At 35.5% G+C, this 19,537-nt stretch overlaps 1 protein-coding gene across 1 annotated transcript; it reads right to left on the bottom strand.

Moving 5' to 3' along the window:
- Nucleotides 1–415: 415 nt before the first annotated feature.
- Nucleotides 416–18,962, bottom strand: Smp_163900 (dopamine-beta-monooxygenase; the record flags this gene model as incomplete). The annotated part of the gene is made up of 10 exons (XM_018790298.1): nt 416–637; nt 4,631–4,816; nt 5,834–6,000; nt 8,621–8,723; nt 11,456–11,626; nt 13,275–13,358; nt 13,623–13,751; nt 15,334–15,538; nt 17,639–17,824; nt 18,889–18,962. 10 exons carry the CDS (start codon nt 18,960–18,962, stop codon nt 416–418), a joined length of 1,527 nt encoding a protein of 508 aa, XP_018655655.1.
- Between the last annotated feature and the right edge of the window lie 575 nt (nt 18,963–19,537).

The raw sequence follows: 19,537 nt of genomic DNA, 5'->3' as shown, positions 1-19,537 counted from the left end.
TATCCTTATATACAATATTTCTTTTATATATTAACACCACTAAATTAAATACTTCTATGAATTCGGTGTTCATTTTCTTGTGCTAACGAGGTATGGCAACTTGAACCGATACATATATGTGCCTGGTCCTACGTTGTAGCTGACTGATCGATTATTTACTTGGCTTTTGACAAGATACAGGTTATTCATCATTGAGTTTTAAGTTCGCACATGAATCCAATTATCTCTATTTCATATCTAATTGGTTAGTCAGTATAGTATACTATTACGCAAGTATTTAAATACATAAGTTACATTTGCCACAGACTTTCTTTTGGATATCATTGAAAACTAAGAAGCACTGGACAATTACTATTCAGAAGAGGTTTTGTGGAGATTTAGTATTTTCATAGTTGAAAGCATGAATCAATTGAAGCTAGACCACCATGGAAAACCCGCAAGCACTGGACAGCCGTTTCGTTCTATTGTGGGACTCCTCAGCAGTGCGCATCCACGATCTCGCATCGGGAGATTCGAACCCAGGACTTACCAGTCTTGCGCCAGAGCCCTTAACCGATAGACCACTGGGTCGGCATTCGATGGTATTTATGCCTAAATTCGACCAATCCACAAAGTTGAGCAACCGTTCACCAATTTTCTTCAGTGAGTTTCTATCTCACAACAGACATGGTTTGAACTGAACTGGTAGGTCCTGGGTTCGAATCTCTCGAGGCGAGGTCGTGGATGCTCACTGCTGAGTAGTCCCACAATAGGATAAAAATGGCCGTTCAGTGCTTCCAGGTTTTCCATGGTGGTCTAGCTTCAATTGACTCACACTTTCAACTATCAGTTATTATTCAACTGATTTCATAATATCAATACATAAAAAGAAAAACAACAAACAACTTTATTCTTACTTATCATCCAATGTATTCAAGAATATATTTAATGATTCAATAGATATATCCGATTTACATAATTCCAAATCAATTTTAGGATAATAAAATATATAATTTAAACACATTTCATCATTGATTCTTATTCCACCAAAAGTTATTTGATTCTTTTGACTTGTATCATAAGTACACCTTGTAATTAAAGTATCACCCTATTTAAGAAAAAGTGTATTATACTATTAAGGTTAAAGAGGTTCTATGTGAATTTCACACTTATTTCAAATTGATTTAAGTTTAAAATATTGATTATAATGTGATGGTCATTCAGCAGCTAAAATGGTAACTTAAATATTCAGGGTTTTGTTGCTAACGTGATGGTGAATACAAACTGTTATATCCTGGTGAAGACATAAGTATAGGTAATTTACGGGACCTATTAATGGACTATTATATATATATATATTCTTATTGTTTAACTATTCAGTGATTAGATTATGTATATCTATATTCATCTTATTATAAGCTTCATTTTGACCTATAGACTATTATGAAACGATTTACTGTCCTCAAATTATGTTCAGTTTATTGATTATTGTATCCCACGTTCACAGCCACATTTGGCTTGATCCTGTACAAATATTATTTTCTATTTGATGGTGTGATGAGGTCTGTTTGTCTGGTATATAAACTGAGTATGCTTGAAATAAATGATTTGCATAGATTTGCATAGTTGAATCTGTAATTAGTGTTCTGGATTTAATTGGAAGGGCTAGGCGGATAAAGGACCAATAAGGGTGCTAGACTGCTTATACTAGTTGAACGTCATTGATTTGTCACAGTGTTAGTATTGAAAAAATCGTATTTCGATCGGTGGATAATTCATGTGATAAAAGCCGGACATAAAATCAATAACGAATTAGCATACGTCCTTTTGTTTATTTTTGTAAAGTCATAACACAAACCGTTAAGGAATCTTAATTTAAAACAATACAGTACTGTTCCATATTCATTGAATATTCGGTTGGCATTCATGTATGGAGAAAACTGGATTCAAAGTTTTTATTTCCATTAATTGATGAATAAATGATAAATATTGTAATTAATAGGTTGAACTGATCCTAAATGACGGATTGATGGTAACCAACAGAAATCAAAATAATGATATCATGCCACAGAAGGAAAAAATCTCATAATATAAAGCAGCTAACAGTTTTACGATTGTCGATGATCAATGGTGATATTTGATTAGTGGATATGTAAGGTTTACTAGAGCTGCAAATGGGTCCCAGGATCCTGATAGAGTGAATGATATATAAAAGTATTTATTCCATCGATCATCTGTAGGTTGCACATCATAACACTACTCTATTATTTTGTGAATTAAACGTTTAGATCAAACAATTGGTAGGCGATCCCCTAAGAAGTTCATTTACTTCCATTTGGGTACCCTTAGAAGTTCTTGATGATCCACAAATCCTTAGTAAACATTTGAAGCTCAGTATTTCCAGTAATCACTTAAAGTAATGGGAATTGTAATTCAACGTTCTACATTTGTAATCAACTTGTTAGTTTACAATATACATCATCACCTAAGTTGTATAATACTGGAAATCTATCCACACTTTCAAATAAACAAATCATGTACTACATATTAACCTGAACAATTACCAGATATCATTTTACCATAACTTCGTGTTTAAATATTACTCGACTAACAACTTAGAATGGAGTTAACCATTATCAACTGTGTAACTCAAAAGAATAAAAGTTATTTATTGATTCACGATAACTGGTTGAAATATGTTTAGTTGATCCTTCCAATTTTTATCTGATCAAGATTAGTCTGTAACCTGAAGTGATGCAGTGGGCTAACCAGGTCCCTCAAGACATACCCTTCCACGGTGTGGGCAGTCGGGAAGTGATATTAGCCCTCATACCCGTAACTGCACACGAGATCCAGTTGGTCGCATTCAAATCCTTTCTACACCTGCTAATAACTCTCTTATCTCCACGACAAACCCTTCTCACGTCCTTTTATCACCTCGCACCGCTAAGGCAAACGATTCGAGTCCACGGAACGTTATTCCTGGTCTCCTGAAACCACGCTCTAGACTACATGTAGGAACTTTTAATGTCCGAACATTGTGCCAACTAGGAAGACAGGCCTCCTTAGCTAGGACTTTAGGATCTCGCACCATCGATGTGCGCTGCGTCTCCGAAACGCGCATACAAGATCCGAGTAGCGTCATTCATCTGACATCACCATATCAAAATAAAGAACCATCTCGATACACGCTTCGTGTATCTGGAAGCCCTGATGCTGCTTCCCATGGCCTTGCTGGAGTAGGTATAGCATTAAGTCCTAGGGCAGAACTAGCTCTTTTAGACTGGATCTCAGTAGACTATCGTCTATGCGCTGTCCGACTAAACGGATCAGTAAGGACTCGGAAAGATAGGGAAACTCGTCGTCGCTTCTTCGTCATCTCTGTCTACTCTCCCACTGACTGAGTTTAATGAAAAGTTCAACTAGTGACAATCATAAATCTCCTAAAGTACAAGCGCATGCAATTGGTCAAGAAATAACAACTAAATCTATTGCTTTGTTACTTCTACATCACTCTTCTAAGGTAGTAATAATTCACCAAAATCCTAAAGGAGTTTGGTGTTACTTTGGTGACTTCAGCATACTGATCAATTTATTTTATTTTGATGGTGTTATCACGAGAAATTTGTTTTCAATGCGAGGACATTTATTTAAGCCTAGTGGCTGAAGTTTTTGGTTGAAAGAAATCTGTTCTAACTTTTAACTAATCAAACTATAATCAAATTTATTGGCCAATATATATTACACTGAATTTAGTCATAATTCTTAGTATCATGCTTGTTTCATGAATACTCACTATGAATTCTGATTAATTTCATACTAATTATTTATTATTATTATTTAAACACATAAATATTGGTACAAAGGGGCACCAGATATATATGCGTCTCACAAATCTCTTTTGATTTGTGTGAGGGCTGTGATACTACCCAGGTGCCAAAACTGAAAAAGGTGGTTTTCTTAGGGGGCCACACCCGGAGCCTTTGACCTAAAGGTATGATCCACAAGACAGTGGAGCATCGTGAGGAGATGCAGTCCCATGGTAGCCGGTGACCAACGATTGGTTCATACGCCATTTGTTCCTTCAGGATCCTGGAGCCCATGTACACCATTGGTTTGGAATCAGGGTTGTCCGACTCCCCTAGGTGGACTTTCCGTGTCCACCAACCAGGTTAAAGCGCCGTGCATTCGCTTTTCGTCCTCTCAATTTCGTAAACAACACTCCGGCTGTGAGAAGGCAGCGTGTAGGACTTCCCTGTCAGAGGCTATATACGCGTGGCTATGTGAGAGCATTTCGAGATGGAGAGCTGACTCTCCCCACTCTCAGCCGTACCAGGGTATTTGTTAATCAAGTAAACTGTTTACATTCAATTACGTCACATCTTGACATCGGTTATATGAACATAGAATAGCAGGTAATGTTGAACAGTTGTTTCTTCTCACTAGTATTTATAGACTGTTTCGATCACTGATAGAGTCATTAGTGCATACTATCGAGAAATCCTATATTGAGACGAATGAATCGTTGAATACTTTGCAGTTGATATCGATGTACCAAATGATATCCGTACATGACGAAGATCATCTATAAGTGAAACGAATCATCAAAAACAAAAACTTTTTCATCATATATTCGTTATATACTACTTACTGGTTTTATTTGTATTTGTTGATCAAGTTGACGTATTTCTTGAAAATGTGGTGAATAATAATTATCTCTATTAAGATCTGGTAATCGTGTACCATTTCTTATATGATATGTAACAACTTTGATTCCTGTTAAATGTGTATGTAATTGTGATGCAAATACAAATATACCATTCGGTTTTGGTAAAGTCTATAATATAATATAATATAATCATTAGTTCGAATCCGTGTTTTTTTTAAAAATTATAACATCTTCAATTAATCAATAAATAAACTGAAATCTCTGATAGGAGGCCTATGCTCCATTGAGAGTAACAGGCGTAAGTAAGGAAGTAAATAAATTGAAATTATATAATCAGAAGGGGTTTTGTGGAGATTTCAGTATTTTCATATTTGAAATCATGAGTCAAATGAAGCTAGACCATCAGGGAAAACCTGGAATCACTGGACGGCCATTTCGTCCTATTGTGGAACCCCTCAGCTTCCAGGTTTCCCATGATTGTCTAGCTTCAATCGACTCATGATCTCAACTATGAAAATACTGAAATCTCCACAAAACCCCTTCTGATTATAAAGGTAACATAACATTATAATATATATGTGTTTATGAAAAGTTGTATTTTGATCATTTCAGATTAGTTTCCTATATATGTAGTAGATCTTTGCATGGGACCATAAATAGAATAGTACCCTATAATGATCAGCTATAGCTAGGTACTATTGAATAGAAATAAAAATCGAATTCATATACTAGAAGTACTATATAACTCAGCTTTATTTTGACCTAGAGACTATTATTATACGGTTTACCATTCTTGAGTTATACCCAGTCTATTGGTTACTGCCTCCCACACTCACAACCACATTTGGCTAAATCTTGTACACAGGTTATTTTCTATTTTATTGGTACGATTTGGTCAGTCTGTTTGGTATATAAACTCAGTATGTTTGAAATACAAGGATTCATACCACAGAGGCTGTTATTGGTGTTCTGAACTTAACTGGCTGGGCTAGGCAGAAGTAGGACCGATAAGCACTCTAGACTGCTCATACGGTTTTCGTGTGTCATTGTTCCAATCGACAATTCGTTACTCTCTGATTGGCGGTCTTATCACGTCATACATTAACTGGGCATCCACTCGGCCACAAGTTATAACACTCAGTAAATAAAATTATAAATAAGAAAAAAAAACTATATACATCTTACTATATCAGTACACTGAGAATCACAATATCCAGAAAGAAAAAAATTTGACTGTTTAAATGGAATAAAATTATTCGGTGTATAGACTAAACCAAGTTCCATTATACCAACATCATATTTTCTTAATTGATTAGTAATATAGAAACGAAATCCACTATTATCTATGATACCTAAAAAGTAAAGAGACAATATAAAACTGTTATCTATATGCTAATATGATAGTTAATTATCAATCAGATTTTACATAGAGACTTGGATTTCTGCTGAAAATCCGAAATATGATGATGTATAAGAGGTTAATGAACCTTAACGAGGGGTAACAGATGCAAGTAAGTAAGCAAGTATGTAGGTAAGTGGATGAGTAAGTAGGTAAGCAAGTAAGCATGTACTTTACTTACTTACTTTCGCCTGTTACTCGCAATGGAGCATAGGTCGCCGACCAGCATTCTCCAACTCACTCTGTACTGGGCTTTCCTTTCTAGTTTTATCCAATTTCCTTCCATTTTTCTTATGTCTATCTCCATTTCTCGGCGTAATGTAGTCTTTGGTCTTCCTCTTCTCCTTTGGCCTTCAGAATTCCTTTTGAGGGCTTGCCTTGTGACGTATTTGGGTGAAGTAAGCATGTAAGTAAGTAGGTAATAGCTTATACATTATTCAGAGCTAATAGAACCTTCCAATACTTAGTACTTAGAACATTTACTGTTGATGAATATGGCAAAACTAAGAAGTACAGTGACAATTTTAACCGGTTCTTAAATTAACATTTAAAAAAAGATGAAAAATCAAATAGAATTAGAACTTAAAAAGTAGCATAATTTCTAATTCTAACCATTTTTGCACTCACTGAATAACGATGCACTATGGGATAGATTGACTGGAACAGTGAATAGGGATTTTTATTTAGCTACTATCTGTCTAAAATTTTTCGGGAGACTTACAGTGGTTCCTCAACTAGACGATAAGTTACCTGGTTTTGCTACAATCATGTGTATTTACGATTTCAGTTGCTCTTGCTAGGGAATATACATCAGTTGAACAACCTGATAAGTATGCTAACTCGTTAATATACACCTCGCATGATGGTTGGGAAACGGTCTAACAATGACAATCTACAACTAGTTGTGCAGTGATTTCAAAATACACAAATGCAATTTAATATTCCACCTCAACTTTAGACAAAAACTGTTGACTTCAAGGGTCAAGTCAAAATTTTGGAGTGATGGTTAGAATTATAGAAAGTAAAGGGAAACTTAACTATTGTTAATGTTATTTGAATGTTTCAGAATGATTTCGACTGACTTACAGATTAATAGAAAAATGAGAGATAGAAGATTTTAATTTAATTTATACAAAATAAGCTGCATTTTACAGGATTAATTCGATTGTGTGCTTCACACATGTTTTAGTCCAGGGACATAAATAACGTAGTTAGACAATAACACTGTTGAGTTCTGGTTCAGTGGTCTAAAGGTTAAGTGTTCGCTTTCGAGACCGAAGGTATTGGGTTCGAATTCCACGAGCGGAATCGTGAGTGTGCACTACCTAGGAGTCTCATAATAGGTCGAAACGGCCGTCCAGTGCTTCCAGGTTTTCAATGGTGATCAAACATGAATCGATTCATGATCTCAACCAAAAACTTGATGATCTTCAAAACATTATACTGATATCACATTAAACAGAATATAATCCAACCAACTCAAATCAAGTCTAGCCACCATACAACATATTTACTGAAATATTTTTTACCATGTTTCTCTAAAATAATTCATATTTATCTTGCTTCTGGACAGACTGAGGTCCGCTAGTCATTATTTTGTCCACCTCCAATATTGTTCATTACTTTATTTCACCGTTAACATTCTGACTTAAATTGATTTTGATGGAGTTTTGTTCCCTGAGCTGGATGGTTTGGTCGTGGAGCTGTCATCGTCCTTCTGAACGACATCATTGATATTGAAGATACCACCAGTATTGTAGTTTGACAACTATAAACCAGTAAAACCTTCTATAATTGAATCGTGTCACACTCAGCTAAAATCAGAAGTCAGAAGCGAAGAAGTTGGAAAGATATATTTGATGCGTTATCAATATATTAAGGAGCGATTGAGCTAATCTGGCTAGTGATCGTAAGAGATATTTCCCACGCTGTGTTGTAACGTGATCTGGTGCGGATGCATGATCGAACGCCTTCAGCTAAACAAGTTCACTTAAACTAATGTTGTCAGCATCCAATGTCGAACGCTTAAAAAGCTATTGATTTTGGGGGAATTATTTACAGCTAAAATATTAAACATGAAGTAAATAGTCAAAATCTATTACCTAACTTACCTATATTACTCAATCAATTTTAGGTAAATTAAAATTCAGACTATCAATTAATTGATCATATGCTCACTAGTGACTGGCTCCATGAGGTAATTCCTGGAGTTCTAGTGAGAAGTCGTGGCCAGTGGAGCTAATCCATGTCAGGTAGAGACAGGTATCTACCTCGGTACAATGGAAGTTGGTCGCGCAATTTCGTGGATTGGTTGAGGTTAGACATTAACACCATTGGATGCCGGTTCAGTGGTCTATCGGTTAAGGGCTCTGGCTTGAGATTGGTAGGTCCTGGGTTCGAATCTCGCGAGAGCGGGATCGTGGATATGCATTGCTGAGGAGTCCCATAATAGGACGAAACGGCCGTCCAGTGCTTGCGGGTTTCCCATGGTGGTCTAGCTTCAACTGACTCATGATCTTAACTATAAAATTACTAAAATCTCCACAAAACCCCCTTGTGATAATTGAACTTACCTGATATATTATCTGGATTATAATAATGTATTTCAATCACTGCATATTCTTTACCACTTAATCCTCCAATAGGATATCCAGCTTCTTCTGGAAAAGTTAATCCCTAGTAATGTTTTGTAATAGTAATAATAATTATTAGCTTTATTCAATATTATATTTTTGGTACAATATAGAATTCCTAGCACAAAGTATTTCAACAAGTTTCCGTTTCTTACTTCTTCGTCGATCCTGACGATAAATATTTGAGTGATCGCCAGTTAGAAGTTAGCAGCCCAGTCAATCAACATCTGGATAATGTACATTCTTCTCGCAGCATAATGCCAGTGTTGAGTCGGCTTCCGGAGAACTCTAACAGAGCCTCCAGAGGCTCATAAAGAGCCCCAACCAATCAGCGATTAATTAGAAGTTGTGTGAAGTTATATTACTAAAATAACGAGATCCTGATTGGCTGATTAACACACTGCTACTATGTTTAGCAGTATTCTAGAACTTTCGGTAAATCACAAGGTCTCTTAATTTACTATAAAATCCCTGTATTTTCTGTACATAAAGGAACCCTGCAGTAAAGTGCTTCCCTCACACTTTGTGCCTTTTCTCTGGTCTTCAAGTCGGTGTATAGTTCTAGCTCGGGGGTACGGAACTGGCTTAGGGAAGCGAAATATAGCGTTCATAATCGGCTAGACGTAACAGCCAGCAACCACAATATCTCTGATTAGGCCTCCTGTAACCTTTACAGCGAAAGGTTGTATACTTTTCAGAAACGCACCTGAATAGGTTGTATGATTAATAGCCATAATGATGTATTAAAACAAACATAATTAGATAATTATCAGAAGGGATTTTGTGATTTTAGTAATTTTATAGAGTTGAGATCATGAATAAGTTGAAGCTAGACCACTATGGAAAACCTGGAAGCACTGGACGGCCGTTTCGTCCTATTGTGGGACTCCTCAGCAGTGCACATCCACGATTTCGCCTCGCGAGATTCGAACCCAGGACCTACCAGTCTCGCGCCCAAGCGCTTAAATACTAGACCACTGAGCCAGTATCCAACGGCGTTAATGTCTAACTTCAACTAATTCACGAAATTGAGCGACCATTTCACCAATGTCATCAGTGAAATGATATCTCTCAACAGACCTGGTTGAACTCCACTGGTTACTGCTTCTCACTAGAACTCCAGGAAATACCTTATGGAACCAGTCACTAGCGAGGCGGGATCGTGGATGAGCACTGTTGAGGCGTCCCACAATAGGAAGAAACTTCCGTCCAGTGCTTCCAGGTTTTCCATGGCGGTCTAGCTTCAATTGACTCATGATCTCAACTCTATAAAATTAGATAAGTTGTTGAAATATATAGATGACAGGAACAGGTAGCCCAGATACTTAAGCAGGCCACCAGTTGGTTAATTTACACTTTTTAAAAAAAGACTTATTTTGACAAAATAAGAATATGAACAATAATTAGTTTTTAAGTTTTAATGAATGAATTGACGATACACTAATGGACTTACTATTTGGATAGACTAACGATAGATAGAAAGATGTAAAAAAACCTATAGAAACTCAGTTTATTAATAAGATAATTTGCTTAACGACCAGCTATGCTAAGTGTAAGTACATGTGATGTTCTAATAAGCTTTCAGTTAGGAAATAATTGTTGTTTATGTGGCTTTGTATTGATACAACAGTTAGTGTACCTTACCTGCTCATATTAGAATGATAATTTTTATAAACCTGATAAATACAAGTTCAGTGTATGTTAAAACATAATTGGACATTGTAGCTGTAAATAATTCCCCAAAATCAATAGCTCTTTAAGTCTTCGACATTGGATGCTGACCACATTGTTTTAAGTGGACTTGTTTAACTGAAGGCTTTCGGTCATTCATCCGCACCAGATGACGTTACGACCCAGCGTAGGAAACAGCTCCTACGTTCAATAGCCAGATTAGAGTAAACGCTTCTCGATATATTGATAACGCATCAAATATATCTTTCCAATCTCTTCGCATCTGACTTCAGATTTTAACCGATTGGGGGACTCTTCGAATATAGAAGGTGTTACTGGTTACTAGTTGCAAAATTACAATACCGGTCGTATCTTCAACATCAATTTATTACTTTTAAAAGAACGTGGTTATCATTACTGGGGTTTAACTTGTTAAACGCAAATAAATTCAGCATTGGGTAGAGTGTCACCAATGAATATTAGCCACCTCTTCAGTACATAGGAAAAAAGCAAGAAAGTATTTAGTACAATCAACCAAAAAAATAGGTCTAACAAAGTCAATGTCATATCATTCCGGTCAAGGTGATTTATATGAGACATACTTGTGTATTTGTGTGTATTAACAGGTGACAAATGTAATGTGAAAGGATAGAGTTGAATAGTAGTTCTGTTCATAATTGTTACATCACTAACCGATTGTAATGTAATCTTTTTGGATCCAGGCTTGAATTTTGGACAGAGAACATCTAGTAGCCGATAAACGATCGTAGTATTGAAACTTTAATGCTGAATTGAAAATGGATTTTGACCTGTATTATTCATCAAGAAAATGTTTCCTTTAATTTGTGGTTAATGTGAATTGATTTAATAAATTAAAATATATATTCATTGAGTTAGTTACTAAAGTACTGGGTTCGAATCTCGCGAGTGCGGGATCGTGGATACACACTGTCGAGGAGTCCCATAATAGGATGAAACGGCCGTTTAGTGCTTGTAGGTTTTCCCTGGTGGTCTAGCTTCAATTGACTCATGATTTCAACTATGAAAATATTACTTATTTACGTATCATTAGACTGCATTCATATTCCATTAAAGTTAACTTACTGTTGAACCCATAGCCCATGCTGCTATTACTTCTCTACAGTCAATTAAATCTTCTGGTTTTGTTTCTGAATTACATGGTGCATCATAGTAACGTTTATTATGTCCAGGACAACGAAAAACTTCCATATGATGAATAAATCCTTGACTTCTTTCTTGTATATCATTTTCATACTTGATTGATGAAAGAAAAAATGAGGTTTTATCATTAAAAAGTAAAGTTCATTGATATTTATGGGAGTAAAAAATGCAACGTTCATTTCGGGGTTGTGGGGATAGTTGAATTTCATTGAAATCATGAGCTGATCAGTGTTAAACTAGTACTGAAAACTTTAGAGCATTGAATGACCGTTTCGTCCTAGTATGTCACTCCTTAATGGCAGTTTAACATTGATGGGCTCATGATTTCAACGAAATTCAACAATTTACACAACGTCAAAGTGAACATCAACATGAGTTAACTAGTTGCTAGTTTTAAGAGGCGAGTCTCGGAAATCTAGTGAGAAGCCATGACCAGTGGAGTAAAACTACATCTTGCTTGAGGCAGTTACCGGCAGAAGACAACGGAAGATGATCGCGCAATATCGTGGATTGGTAAGAGTAAGACATTAACACCGTTTGTCCCCGACTATATGGTTTAGAGCTTAAGCGTTCGCACGAGACTGAAGGTCATGGGTTGGAATCCAGCGTGTGGGACCATAAATGCGCACAGTTCAGGAGCCCCATACTAGAACGAAATGGGAACCCAAATGCTCCAGGTTTCTCTGGTGGTCTAACATTGATCGGTACATGATTTTAAAAAAATGATTGGTTAATGTTCATCTAAATGACTCGTTATGACGTCATTACTTATTGTGTTAGCCTAGTTAAACTAATTTCTCTAATGTATGTCCAATTGATATGGATTTCTTAATATTTTGCTCCGCTTTTGTCGACTTTGATAGATATCCATTAGGTTTTTGAACTCAACCAACTTGAAGATAAGTCTTATTGTTTACTCTCATCCCTTAACTAGGCTCTGATGTTTTGTGAACCTAGTAGCCGTCTTTGGAACAATGAGTAACCTCTTGTTATTAAAAAAATTTCTTCCCGGAACCTATTCACTAAGAGAACTGTTTGCCTTTCATTATATTTCACAGATAATTTTGAATGTGGGCACCAATATAAATCTTAAAATCACATTAAAATAGTAGTGTTCTCTGAATGGTACTTATCGCTTTCGGAATACGATAATCTTTCTTTTGTACTCCATTTAATATACTCTCAACTGGCGGCTAATTAGTTAAGATTTCAGATAAGATGGTGGTTGGAGGTGGTCAACAGGAAACCCTGGACCCGGGTTTCGTGCTACTTGGCACTCGTCAACAAGGTGTGCCTGTAATATTGAGGGTTAATGTTTCGAATTTCAGTTACAATGCTTACAAATTGATCTTTGATCTATCTGTTTCAACCAAACAATAAAAATGACCACTACATAAAATGTACATGTGTAATGTAAGGTGAATATATGAGCCAGATTAACTATAAACAGGATAAGCGTCCGAATAGCTTTTTATCAATCCAAATGTATTTTGTGGTTGTAAAATATAGGGCATTTAAAGTCAGTCAGTCAACTACAACGTAGGACCAGGCACATAAATATGCATCGGTCCAAGTTGCCATACCTCGTTAGCACAACATGATGAACACCGAATTCATAGAAGTAGTTAATTTAGTGGTGTCAATATATAAAAGAAAGGTTGTATATAAGGATATAGTATGGGAAGAGAGATATGATATGATATTCAAATGATCTTAACAATGGTTTTTAAAATAAATTTACCCTGACTATATGATGTGGTTCTGAGAAATAAGGTAGTTCAATAGTTTTGCACCAGTACGTTGTTTCAACTGCAGGTACTTCAACCTAAATTAAAAGGTTTAAATAAAAATTAAAGTCAGAAATAAGCGTTCTAAGTAAAATAATACCTAACATCTATCAGTAGAGTCTAGGAGTTCCGTCTTGTCTTATTTATAATACATTAATCCGAATACCCTGTATTCCAGTGTAGATATTCATACATGGTTCGTACTAAACCACTCAGACACATTATCCACTAAACTGATCAATAGGGATGATACATGTATTAGATTTTGAAATCAGCTGTATATATTGTCATATTACTTATACTTCTGAATGCATTGAAACTCCACCGTCATATTTCGGAAGGTAAACGATTTCATTTTCAAGATTATAAATAAAATCAATCAATGTTTTCAGTAACATATCAACTTTATTTGATGAATCATTCAAAGAAGACTGAAAAACAATATGGAAGTTACTTTATTCATTAACTGATAATAAATGTTTAAAGATCTTCCATCATATTCAAAGACTAATAATATTTGAACGAAGAATATTCTTTTCGATAAATTCTCTCTTCAGGTTCTACAATTCATATATCCAAATTAATAATCCGGAAAAATGGTCAGGTTAAAGGCAAAGTACATCGTGTAAAGCATGTACATTTAGGATTGTCAAACCAAACAAAATAAAATCGTCGATGATGATATGACTCATATAGAATGTTAACTCGAATCTGTGAAGATTTAAGATCTGTGATTAGAATAAATATGGGTCAGATAGAGTGAGAGAGATATGGTAGTGCCATTACAATTCGATCAAGTGGAAGACTATATTGTGTGAAAAATTAGTAAGACGTAATAAGGAGGGATCAATGCGATGTGAATGAATCATGTCTAGAGGAGATTAATAATGATGTTCAACTAATAATAATAACAATAACAATAATACAAAGATTTGGGTTTGAATCTCGCGAGGCGAGGTCGTGGATGCGCACTGCTGAGGAGTCCCACAATAGGTCGGATCGGCCGTCCAGCGCTTCCAGGTTTTCCCTGGCGGTCTAGCTTCAATGAACTGACGCTTTAAATTACGAAAATACTAAATCTCCACACTAAAACCCTTTTGATAAAGATAAGAGAGACAATTACATTTGACTACGAAAGGTCGTATGTACAATAGTCAAATTAGGTCATCCAATAGCTAAGATTACTATTGATTAATTGGCCTTGTAGTTGGCCAAGGGAAGAGAAGGGGTTGAAGATATTTCTTCTGTACGCATAGCTCAGGTTTACTTTGATATTCAAAAAAAATTATTTAAACTCATCAACTGACACTTTTCAATGATTTTCCGAAGTTAATTAATCAATTCAATATACATTTCATCAATGCCACTATCAGTTAAACAGTCTTACATAAGAATTATCAAAAAATTCTTAATTAAATAAACATAAGTAGTAATTAAATTCATTTTGTATTGTATGTTTGAATCTTCCCATTGTTGTTTAGGACTACAACTGGTCAGTCTCTAATTGGTTTAAGCAAGTGGCTATTAGGATTCAGTAGCTGAATGGATAACGCGATAGTGTTATACTAAAATGAAAAGATCTATGAAATCGTTAAAACTGATGACTTGGCATGTACACAATTATCATTCATCACAAATTAAACGAATATGATATATATATGATATATTGTTTGTTTGAATCTTTTCATTGATGTTTAGGACTGCAACTGGTCAGTCTCTAGTGGCTATCAGGACTCAGTGGTCAAGTGGATAACACGATGGCGTTTGAAGCGAAAGGTACTAGGTTCGAGTCCCAGAGTGAACATCAAGCTGGTACATCCAGATGACGAGTCCCAAATAGAACGAAACGCGCGTCAAACTGGATTCCACTGCTAGCCACTATCCATCTTTGCTTAGAAGTAGTAATTGATATTACTGAAATGCAGTGAATTAAGTAGACAGTTTATACGAACTAAAAACAAACAAATAAATGGTACACATAAGAAAGTAAGATCACATAATGATACTACTCACTTTATGAACATGTAATGAAAAGATTTTAATATCTTCAGTCACTTTAAAATCAGTATATGATGAACTCTTGATTAATTGTAATAAAATCTTCTTATATGGAATTTGTTTCATTTCTAAATTATTCAATGAAATCATTGGAGTTAATCCAATACGATGTAACCACATTTGATAGATGACATCATGTCTACTGATATGATCATATATACTATGGAATAGGAACAGATGAGTGGTTTGATTCTAAATGAAAGTAAAAAAGTAAGCATTAGATAAATTGAGGATCAATTGTATCTATATTGAGAATTTATACTTTACGACGAGTAAAATCGGAATACAATGGATATCTCAGAATCAATTAGATGATTTGGACTTCGCAGTTGACCTAGCCCTCCTCTCTCATACACACGAACGAATATAGACGAAGAGAGAAATGTAGCAGCAGTCTCGGCATCAATAGGCTTCAACATACACAAAGGAAAAAGCAAGATTCTCAAATACATCACGGAGAACACCAACCCAATCACACTTGATGGTGAAACTCAGGAAGAGGTGGAAACATTCACGTACCTGGGAAGCATCATTGATAAACAAGGAGGATCGGAGGATTGGCAATGGAAGGACAGCATTCCTACAACTGAAGAACATATGGAACTCAAAACAACTATCAACTAATTTCAAAGTGAGAATATTCAACACGAACGTCAAGACAGTCAGTTATACTGTACTGAGATGAAACGTGGAGAACTACTACATCCATCGTCAATAAGGTGCAGGTATTTATAAACAGTTGTCTACGCAAAATAGTCAACATCCATTGGCCGGATACTATCAGCAACAGCGTTTTATGGTAGAGGACAAACCAGTAGGTTCCAGTTGAAGAGGAATTTAGAAAAAGACGTTTGAAGTGGATAGGACATACATTAAGGAAATCACCAAACTGCATCACGAGGCAATCCCTAACTTGGAATGGTGAAGGGAAGCGGAAAAGGGGAAAGTCAAAGGACACATTGCGTCGGGAAATAGAAGCAGATATGAAAAGGATGAATGTTAACTGTAAAGAACTGGAAATGATTGTTTGGGACAGAGTTGGATGGAGAATGGTTGTGTGCGGCCTATGTTCCTCGACAAGGGGTAACAGGCGTAAGTGATCGTCCTCCCGAGTAAAATCTTGTGAACTACTCTCGATCACGGCACCAATAGAATAGAAGACCAGGTGTTTGGAAGATATAACAAGTAAACAGATTTTAATATCTTGACAAAATGTTGAAATATAAATCCTCATCACTATGTATTAAAGTCTGGTGACACCATAGAATATGGACAAGTTAAATATTGAATCATCACAGTTATCATCACAAGCTAAAGGAAGAACCGTTTTACAACACATTCTATTGACAATGAATTCCTAAACTCGAAGATGGACTCACATCTTCCTACTGATCAAATTGTCATATTCACTGAAGATATGTAGTTCAGTGATAATTTACACAGTAATTAAACAGTTGTCATACACTCATTATTCCAAAATAACATTTCATGTTTTTATAAGTTGACATTGACCAATTCACTCACAAATACAAAACGGCTGTTAAAAAACAATCATCCTTAAGAAGACAACATGTCTCCCATCATCAGAAAAAAACTTCTAGTCATCACCCACTACGAAATATTATAAATAGCACGGGAAAATCCACAGGTGAATTAGATTCCAGAATTCCGTACGACAAACAAAACATACAACATCACCATCAGTACTAACAATTTCAAACATAATTTTGAAAAACACAAAAATAACACCGCTATAAACAGGCGAAAAATAACGTTTCGAGTCACAAAAAATTCGCACAAATCCAACATCATTTCCACTCCACCACACATCTCCAGTCTCTGTTCCTTCTTCTTCTTTCAAACGTATAACATAACTTCCTGACTATTCTCATTCCCATTCTCTACAACATGTTGATTTCCTTCAAACAATACATGCATACGTTTTCGGTATTGCAGTTTTGTTTATTGTAGTATTGTTGTATTGTGGCTGAATTCACTTCCAAAATAACACAAATATTTATCATTCATTCTCACTCAAAATAATCACATCGAGCTGAAGTCTGATAGAATTGAGTAGTAGTAGATATAGTAGTAGTAGTAGTAGTAGTAGTAGTCGTAGTAATAGTAGTAGTAGCCTTATCAATGTAGAAGCATCACTGATTTGTTGTTGTTAATATGAGGCGAACTTGTACTTTACATGTGTACCAGTCGCATTGTAAATGTATGTTGATTGATTGTGAATTACTCTTTGTCTCTCTACCTGTGAAAAGCATTCTTCTCATAAATAGATATTTTGGCATTCGAATAGACAACGTAATCGTGCAATCCAACATGATTTCCACTCCACCACACATTTCCAGTCTCTGTTCCTTCTTCTTCTTCTTCCAAACATATTACATAACTTCCTGAATATTCATTCCCTTTCTCTACAACATGTTGATTTCCTCTAAACAATACATATATTTTCGGTATTGTAGTATTGTTGTATTGTGGCTGAATTCACTTCCGAAATAAAACAAACATTTATCCATAATTTTGAATAGTTTTGAATGTATGTGATTTATGTGATAATGTATCACCCTACATGCATATTCGGCTATATCTTCATGTGAACGATCTCGGACAATCATCTCGTTTATTTATTCCTAACCTTTTTAGCCTCAAATAGGAGAAACATACCTGGTCAGCTTGCTTCAATATCTGGGTCACTTTTTCCTGCCATCTGTATTTTTCAAAAGGTTTTCTATTTCCTTGTTTGTCTGAACAGATCATTATGTCGAATAATTGCATAAACTATTCAGTTGCTACCATGAAAATTTACGACCTTTCTCTGTACAAACTTCAAAAAATTTATAATCGAAGACATAATGATAGCTATCCATAAGCCTCGTAAAGAATGAATATTACTCAGATGTCGACTGCTGAAATGTTAATATCTAACTGACAATCACTCAATATTTATTATCAATATCGATCAAGAAATAAGAAACAGAATGTCACTGAAATACTTTGTGTTAGGAATTCTATATTGTACCAAAAATATAATATTGAATAAAGCTAATTATACTACTACTACTAATAATAATAATAATAATAATAATACTGATAATAATAATAATAACTTGCAACATCAGAACTGTTAATAATGTTGACCAATTTACACCAATTAATTAGTTGAAAGCCTGAGTCAATGGAAGCTAGACCACCATGGAAAACCTAGAAGCATTGGGGAGCTGTTTCGTCCTATTATGGGACTCCTCAACAGTGTGCATCCACGAACTCGCCTTGCGAGATTCGAACCTAGGACCTACCAGTCTCGCGCCAGAGCACTTAACCGAAAGATCACTGAGCTGGCATCCATGATGTTAACGACCATTCAGTGCTTCCAGGTTTTCCATGGTAGTCTAGCTCCAATTGACTCACGCTTTCAACTATGAAAATACTAAATCTCCACAAAATCCCTTTCTGATAATACCAATTAATTAGTCTATTAGATGAAGTAAAACTCACATTAATACTATAACCATTTTCACGACAAGAAGTTGCCATTCTTCCAAAATTAAAACAAATAAATTGTTGATCATTATTATTTATATTTCTCATATTTGGAAATTGTACTGTATATAATTGACTTTCTATAGAGTCTCTTATATGTAATATTGAATTTTCATCAGTATATGCCTCCTGTATTGAAAAAAAAGGATCAGGTTGATGTTAATTTAAAAAATTTAATGATTCCAATAAAACATTCAAAGGGTATGTTTTATCGCGTTAACTTACTTAGTTAATTACTTACGCCTGTTACCTTCAATGGAGGATAGGCCGCTGACCAGCATTCTCCAACACACTCTGTACTGAACCTTCTTTTCTAGTTCTATCCAGTTTTTGTTCATTCTTTTCATGTCTGTCTCTATTTCTCGACGTAATGTGTATTTTGGTATTCCTCTTCTCCTTTGTCCTTGAGGATTCCATGTGAGGGCTTGTCTTGTTACGCAGTTGGGTGATTTCCTCAAAGTATGTCCTATCCACTTCCAGCTCTTCTTCCTGATTTCTTCCTCCGCTGCAATCTGGTTTGTTGTCTCCCACAGTAACTTGTCACTGATAGTGTCTACCAACGGATCCGAAGTATCTTGCGTAGATAACTGTTAATAAACACCTG

The sequence above is a fragment of the Schistosoma mansoni genome, chromosome W (assembly GCF_000237925.1).
Source record: "Schistosoma mansoni strain Puerto Rico chromosome W, complete genome".
NCBI lineage: Eukaryota > Metazoa > Platyhelminthes > Trematoda > Strigeidida > Schistosomatidae > Schistosoma > Schistosoma mansoni.
The sequence above is the reverse complement of the archived record's forward strand: the minus strand, read 5'-3'. Positions and strand labels throughout refer to the sequence as shown.